The sequence below is a fragment of the Pagrus major genome, chromosome 21 (genome assembly GCF_040436345.1).
Source record: "Pagrus major chromosome 21, Pma_NU_1.0".
Taxonomy (NCBI): Eukaryota; Metazoa; Chordata; class Actinopteri; order Spariformes; family Sparidae; genus Pagrus; species Pagrus major.
In genome coordinates, this window is record NC_133235.1 from 5,616,513 (window position 1) to 5,624,731 (window position 8,219).

The 8,219-nt window shown below is 38.7% G+C and overlaps 1 protein-coding gene across 2 annotated transcripts; it reads right to left on the reverse strand.

Moving 5' to 3' along the window:
• Positions 1–361: 361 nt before the first annotated feature.
• dusp12 (dual specificity phosphatase 12) lies at positions 362–6,916 on the reverse strand. 2 transcript variants are annotated; one of them, XM_073491114.1, is made up of 8 exons: positions 6,775–6,916; positions 4,322–4,589; positions 3,699–3,812; positions 3,421–3,539; positions 3,199–3,286; positions 2,830–2,921; positions 1,920–1,999; positions 362–1,759 (listed from the first exon to the last, which is right to left on the reverse strand). In XM_073491114.1, the coding sequence occupies exons 2-8, from the start codon at positions 4,582–4,584 to the stop codon at positions 1,616–1,618; spliced, it is 900 nt and encodes a 299-aa protein (XP_073347215.1). In that variant the 5' UTR covers positions 4,585–4,589; positions 6,775–6,916; the 3' UTR covers positions 362–1,615. The 2 variants fall into 2 exon arrangements, with proteins under 2 accessions (XP_073347215.1, XP_073347216.1); XM_073491115.1 differs by lacking the exon at positions 6,775–6,916 and adding an exon at positions 6,645–6,764.
• Between the last annotated feature and the right edge of the window lie 1,303 nt (positions 6,917–8,219).

The following is an 8,219-nucleotide window of genomic DNA, read 5'->3' on the forward strand; positions in this document are numbered from 1 at the left end:
GATTAGGCATTCATAACATTTCTGTGGAATCGTGTTTTAGTATTTATTAATCATTGTGATCGACAGGTTCTACTGAGTTTATCTGGGCTCTAGTTGTAGAAAATATTATGTCATCTGAATTGCAAGTGAGGAATGTGGTCTGTTTTAACATCTGCTTGTCAAAACTAGAGTCCAGAACAAACAGTTTGTTGAAATTCATCCCGTGGGATCTTTGTGTTGGATACAAAGTCCATCTGCACAGTCTGTCTGTCTGAATCTGAACCAAGGTACACTATCAGGTGGAAAAAACCACCAGTCCCTGTGAAGAAAAACATGGAAACAAGGGAGGAACAAGAGAATGCCATGAACAAACTGCATCAGACACTTTTGTATATAAATGTTTTAATTTTTCATTTATTTACATAATTTGTGTGTACTACAGAACAGTCATTCAGATTTAAATAACCAGTTTTGTCAAGTGGATCCTCCTCGTCCTGTAATATTAGCTGTGGTATAAAATTAACTTTTTCTGATTGTTTTATGGTTAACTCATTCATTCTCAATGGTTGCATCACACCAAAATTGTTATCTAAGCTTTAGTGAGCTGTTGTGGGGCTGGTGGAAGTTTCTCCAATGCTGTTAGAGCTGTAATATATTAGCATCCATCCAGAAATGTCTTCAGACTGCCTCATTGTCTGACCAACAGTCCAAAACTTAAAGATTACTTAATGTAGAGTGATATGAAACAGACAAAAGCATTTTCTAATTCAAGAAGCTGAATAGTTTTTATTTATACTTATATTTAATAATTACCTGTATTAACAATGGTTAAACAAATGTTTGTCATATAAGCGTTGACAACTTTATGGAGCTTTTTCACTTCTTTTAGCTCAAAACAGAGCTCAAGGACGGTGAATATTGTACTTAAATTAATCAGGTGACTTTAGCATGACTCCAAATGAATGATAATGTTGCTCTATAACTGCTGGATGTGTAAGTAGGGTGGTAATATGACAGTGTTGTGCTCACAGTTTGTTCTGCTTCCCTCATGTGGCCAAAAGCAACCACAACAAAAAACAATCGATGCTGCTTTCACCCTGCAATGACCTGATAACCATTTTGGCCACTTGGGGGCAGTGGACACAAATTTGACATATCATCCCCTTTTAAGTTTATATGAAGAGCTTGTAGTGAATTTGTTGCCTATTTACAGATCCAGACAGATGAGTTTTAGAGCGTTTATCTGTGAAAACAGCTGCCTGCTGCAAATAAGATGCTATGAGAATGAAACAGGACAGTAAAGTTGCAGTCGGACGCTAAACAATGAATTGAAACTCACTATGAAGCTCTGTCAATATTTTTTACACATTGTCATTTGATACATCATTATTACAAAAATGTCCATCATCACTGCTGTATGGACTTGTATTATGAAAATATAACATTTTCAAGATTAATCAAATAATACATTATTGTTCTAGCAACGATTTCTGTAAAATGATAAAATCCTGCAGTGATAAAAAAACACATTCACTGTCTTCTGTTCTGTCCTTCACTACGTTAGTCTTTATAACCTGACGAGGAGGGAAATTCTTTATCTTGCTTGAGTGTGTGTGTGTGTGTGTATATATGTGTGTTATTTCTGTATGTTTAGTTGTCGGATCTCATCCACTCTGTTGTGGTGCAGCTGGAAGGCGGGATTGACCCAGCGACCACACGAACACTGATCACCACACCAGCTAAAGGAGCCCAGCTTAGAGCTACATTTAGGACAAAGCAGCTACACACACACACACACACACACACACACACACACACACACACACACACACACACGTGATTAAAAGCAGTTCATGTGACTTTGGGACAGCCAACACTGTATTTCATGTCAATTAATGACAATGAATTTCCTGACCTGTGTGTGTGCACACATGCCTTACCTGTCCATCCATCACTCCAAGTAAAGCTTGTTCCATCCACTGCACTGGTTCAATGAAGTAAGACGTACACTGGATGTCTCCTAGACAAAAACACACATTACTTGATGTTAAACCACACGTTCAGTATATGATTATTATGATAGGATATTTTCAGACATGCAGACTTTTTGACAGGTCACAGAAAGAAAAGCACACAGTTACTAAAAACATCAACAATGGCTCTGTTCTATTTAAGGCTCCAGTGAGCCATGACAGCGGCACAGTGAACCAGCATGAGTCCTACCAGGACCCAGAAAACTGAAAGAGCAGAGGGCTGCTGCAGAAGACTTTGCCACAATTTTTCCTGTCTCAGATGCTTGGTGATTTTGACGCCCCTGGCAGCCCCCCCACAATATTTACATGTGCATATGGATGTTTCCATATACCCTGCTAAAAGTATGTGATTGATGTAGTGCAAATTTCAAGGGCATTACATCATTGGAATGAAAAACATGGAAAGTATAACAAGCAAAGGCCAGCCAGTTTTCACAATATCAGGATTCTGGAACTGGCACACCAAAATAAAATGCAGCTATTATTGAACACCCATTTTTGTCTAAGCATTTTGTTCCTGTGCAACTGTTGTCAACAACTACTTTGTTAATACATGCAAACTGGAACTCATCCACGCCTTATTGTGTTCGTCAGTGGTTGGAGTTTGCTCTGGTGTCAGTGTGTCAGCGCGTCAAACCACAATTACTATCTTCCTGTTGTTTTCAGAACATTAGCACCTATCCCTTTCACTTCATGCAGTATCTCTGCCTCGCCTTGTCCCTTGTTCAACTCACCCCTAACCACCTGGGGAGGTGCCACTCAGTTTAAAAATCATCCAGGCTAGATGAACTGACCAACAGTATGGTTGTGTTCTTACCAGTAAGGTTACTGGACTTCTTGTGACCAAAGGCTGGTGCTCCTTCTCCAACTGGGTGACTGAGAATACTGGAGCCACGGAACAGAGTTCGTCTGTGGAGGAGAAGGTGGGGCTGGAGTCAGGATGTGTGCTGAATTATTCCTTTAATCATAAGTGATAACAAGAGGATTTATGATGTGGCTTAGTTTGAAATCAGTGCAACAGGTGTTTTCTTGTTCTTGACGTCAACATTCAGGAGTAAGATGGCAATGGCAGTAAAATATTCCAACTTGAAGGTCTTGTCACACTTGACTCTTCCAGTGTGGCATAAATTAAGCATTCTCAAACTTTCCTCCATTCAGCTACTGTCTGAACTTTTCCACTTTTCACCTGCACTTCCTGCAGCGATACGACACTTCAGAGGAGCTGGAGTGGGCAGGGTCGATGGCAAACAGCTCCCTGGGTACATGCTGCAACTCTGTTCACACACACACACACACAAAAATGTGAATAACATAGATCTACCATGTTTTTAATCAAACACAATTGTGTGCGTGTGTGTGTGTGTGTGTGTGTGTGTGTGTGTGTGTGTGTGTGTGTGTGTGTTATTACCAGGGTACTTCTCAGTGATCTTGGTCAGTCTGTACTGTTTGTACAGAGGACTGGAGGTGTCCACTTCACACTTCATGGCCTCATACAGACACAACTGCTCCTCAAAACCACTGTTGACCCTGAAACACATCCAGCAGCTATCAATTATCTGTCCTGTGCCTCCTATTGATAACATCCATTCTGACAATGTATCATTAAAGGGTCAGTTCACCCAAATTACTAAAAACTAAAAATGCTACATCCTCACTCACCATCAGTGATTAGGCACAGGCACTTACTGTACATCCTGTTTGACACTCTTCAGTCTGTTGTAAGCCTCAGTGAAGCCCAGCTGGTATTTTTTCATTAGATAAGCAGTAACAATGGTGGCACTGCGACTCCGACCGGCCTGGCTGAGACAGACAGACAGACACACACACACACACAAATGAATGAAACATTTAAGTGTCTTTTTATAAATTAACTCAAAAATATATTTATCTGTTCATAACTTAAATGGGCACTTTGTAGTTTTGGAGAAGAATTTCAAACTTAGAATTTACATTTTTTCAAAATGAATGAGGTAATAATACAAAAAACAAGTCTTTGTCACTTTTCTTTAATAATCGACTGATCATCACATCAGTTAAAGGCCCAGTAGAATTTAGGGGCAGAAATGGAAAACAATATTCTTAATTATGTTTCCATAATTGCATAATCACTTGATGTTTCTAGAGGCTTCTGTAGAAGAGGGGGAGACAGGGGTGTGAAGTTGGTGGTAATATGCAAGATCAGCACTAGCTACCACTAAATCCTACACAATGGACCTTTAAGTGAAACTCTGAATGGAAACATGCGAAAGACAAAACAAAGAGTGGTAGCCGAGGACAGCTGAGGCATCTCACTGACTTCTGACTCTTACCAGTGAACAAGTGCAGCCCCGCCTCCATCCACAGCCTCCTGAATGAACAGGAAGCAGTCGTCCATGTGACTCAGGAGGTCAGAGGTCACCTCGTCCAGAACGTTGATCCACTTCCTGCGGAGGTCCCCATTAGCAGCAAGCAAAGGGGTGGGGTCCACAGAGTCCACAGACAGGATGTGAGTGACAGCTGCATCAGCCAATGCCTGGCTGTCATTGAGGTCAGCTGCAGTGCCGATGTACAGACCAGGGTCCACCAGGAGCATGACCGCTGAGAGGACACAGAGCTGAACTTAATGTCCTGGTACATACCAAAATTCAAATCTGAAGAAAGTTTTTAAACATCTCATGTGATCATGTTTTTACACATGCAGTATGACTGTTAATTGCTATACTTAATTAAAAAGGCCGGATATCAGGAACCTTAAACCTCCTACACATAGAGAAGATAGTTGAGCTTCAAATATTCTTGATGCATCATATACTGTACGCCTGTTTTATTTCTAATTAAAAAAAAGATTTTATTCATTCAATAGAGATGAACCGTGATGAACATTTAAGTTGACAAGATGTGAAGATACTGAGGTTGAGAATGTTTATTTTATATGTGGGGTAAATGTGTGTCCTCCATATTATTTTGCTCGGTCGTTAGGATTGTGAGTCTTTGTTTTGCTGATGACAAAAGTTTATGCAATGTATGTAGCTTCTATTGGGGAATTTAAGTTTTTTTTTTTTTTTTTTTACAAATTCATGTTTTTATACTGTACATTAATCTTTTATTCATAATAAGGCAGGTTGACAGCTTCCTGTCCTCTCCTGTCACATCAGATTCACTTCTGATCTTTTCATGCTTTCATAAATGCAAATTGAAAATGAACAAATTAGGAATTATCAACCTTTATGGAATAAGCGTGTATTGACATAAACTGGAAAATATAATGTGACGTTTTAAAAATACATTTTAATATATCAGAGGAGTCCACGTATTTGACAATACATGTCAATATAATGTAATTTTGCTTCAATGTATTACAAAATATAACGTCCATTTTGATAATACATTTCTATTATATAATGATGTATTTTAAAATTCATGGCTTATTATTACTCCTATCACTTGAAGGTGCCATATGTGAGATTTTAAGTTGAAAACATTTAAAAATCCACTAACATTCTCAACAGAACATGAAAAAATAGCAATTCTGATGTCATGACATCTATGTATTGTGATGCAGAGATATCTACTGAGGTTAGCATGCTAATGAAAACAAACAAGATGAAAAGTATGGTAATGTACAGAGCCATGGTTTTATGGAATGTTCTGCCAGGACATATTATTCAAGAGAACAACAAATACAGATTTAAAGAACTACTGAAGGAGCATTTGTTAGCCAAACAGCTCTCGGTGACTGTCGATGTTTAGCAGAGGCTACTTGGTACAATCACTTAGTATGATTTAAAATCTGTTTTTGCAAACGTAATATAATGGAATTATGTCGAACGTATGTTGATATATACCTGACCATCGGACTATTTAAGAATTATGTTAAAAGCTACATTGAGGAGGTACTGTTAATTTCAATTAGGTCCTGTAATATGTGAATGTTATTTTTGTTTTGTAGATCGTTGTTTGTTTTGTTTTCTGTTTTTTTTTGTTTTCTGTTTTGTTTTTGTGTGTGTTTGTGCTGTGTGATGTGTTTTCTGTGTTTGTGTACTGCAGTGAAAAGATTATTGTGTTGGGTATGGACTCCAGGAAGAATAGCAATGGCTTTGCCAAAGCTAATGGAGATCCAAATAAATGAACAAATGAACAAACCAGCTAGCCCCAGCCCCTCCATTCCAAATATCCTGTGCTATCAGTGTAAACACCAACAGCTCTGAGCTCTGAGTCTGGACCACTAAATGCACAGCTAATCAAGCTAACTAGCTAACAGCAGCTAGTGATATGCTGCCCCTATTTGTTTGAAATATGAATTAGACAGCTGGTCAAGTCTTACATATTATGCATATTACATATTCTCACTATATATTGCACCTTTAAAATACATTTTGCATTTAAAAATGGCAATACTATTCAGGGCAACATTGCAAGTACAGTATTGAATCTGTATATCAATACATATGAAGATGAGGCTAATTTAATAAATAAGCCTGTGCAGTGTCAACGCTTCTCATCAGTGTAATATGTAATTACAAGGTGGACATATCGTCATAACACTGTTTAACTGAAAAACAAATCTCAGCATGTTTATATGACGTGTCACTGTCTTTTTTAAAAAAAAACCGTATTAATCTTACTGTACATATACTGCTATATGAAACCTACAGACTGGTTCTCCGTAGAGCCCAAAGCACTGATGAAAAGAGAGCCTGCCAGGTCAGAACTCCTCTGTGAGCTGGTCTGCCATGACTTCCTCCTCAAACGTGACTTGTGAGCTGACGCGTGGTTGACTCACCTGCTAGCTGAGCTCAGCTCTTCGTCTTTATCTCTGCTGTGCGGTGCTAACCGCTTATGACATGTAATGAACTGAGTAAAGAACGAATGACCAAACCCACACGGAGTAAGGTGTTGAGTTAAAAACACATCGTTTGCTGCTATCTGAGATGTTTGGTTCGTCTTTCATACGGTCCGACCAGAAACATACAGGAGAACTCTTTAGTTCCGGTCTTACAGCAAATTCTGTTCTGTTAGGATTTTTTCTATGGACATATTTTACCAAACATGGCGCCTAAATAGCATTTAGATAGAGTCACACATGTTAACAACTGTGATATTAATGTACTGAACTGTGTCCAAGTTTATCAATCAGTCCATCAAACTTTATTTGTATAGCACTTTTCATATATCAAAGTGCTTCACACAATGAGCACAATAAAACAATACCTAGCACCAAACACACACACACACAAACACACACACACACACACACACACACACACACACACACAGATGTCAATCAATACAAAACAGGAACTTTGGAAATGAGTAAAACACATAAATAACACACAGTCATTAAATGTGCAATATTTAAGAATTGACCATGTGTTAAATTCATACTTAAAACAAATAAAGGGCAGCATTTCACCAGAATAATCACAAACTGCTGCTAACTGTAGCTGCCCTTAGCTAGCTAGCTCAGTTAGCTGTGCAGCTAGTGGTTCAGTCTGGGAACACAGGGACCAGTAGATATCTCTGCAACACAATACATAAACATTTTAAACTAAAATTACTTCATATTGCCCCTTAGAATACAGGGACAACACACTCACTCACACTCATAATAAAAAAAATTACAGTACAGTACAGTGGGGTCAAAAGGTCTGAGACCACCAACCAGAATACCCCAACCCAGCACGGACCGAGCGCAGAACCACCCTCTCCACCACAGATGACGGGACAGGTCTCGTCAAAGTTACCTAGTTGAAAAAAGTATTAAAAGCCAGTTTAAAGAGGGAGGCCATGAGTTTGCTTTTAAACTTATCAACATTCTCTGCTGCCCTCAGGTCTTCAGGCAGGCTGTTTCAGAGATGTGGGCCATAGCAATAAAAGGATCCCTCACCATTGCATTTTGTTCTAACTTGATTAAAAGGCCACTATCATCCACTAAAAGGATCTTAAAATCGATTCTGAAGCTCATAGGGAGCCAGTGCAGAGATTTTAAAATTGGTGTACTGTGGCTCTCTTTTCTAGTCCTTGTCAACACATGTGCAGCTGAGTTTTGAAGTAATTGAAGATGAGTAATATTCTTTTAAGGGAGACCAGAAAGTAGAGCTTTACAATAGTCAATTCTGCATGTAATGAAAGCATGCATTAATCAAAAAATCAGAATCAAAGATAACTCCTAGGTTTTTAACTTGTTGAGAGGGATTTAATGCCTGTGCTTGAAGTTTCACATTGAGT

Excerpts from the sequence above, each read along its gene's own strand:
- dusp12 (XM_073491114.1), bottom strand. The coding sequence starts at position 4,584 with ATGCTCCTGGTGGACCCTGGTCTGTACATCGGCACTGCAGCTGACCTC. Across the intron at positions 3,813-4,321 it reads GGGGCTGCACTTGTTCACTG|CCAGGCCGGTCGGAGTCGCA; the intron begins GTAAGAGTCAGA and ends TGTCTGTCTCAG. Across the intron at positions 3,540-3,698 it reads AGTGTCAAACAGGATGTACA|GGTCAACAGTGGTTTTGAGG; the intron begins GTAAGTGCCTGT and ends GATGTGTTTCAG.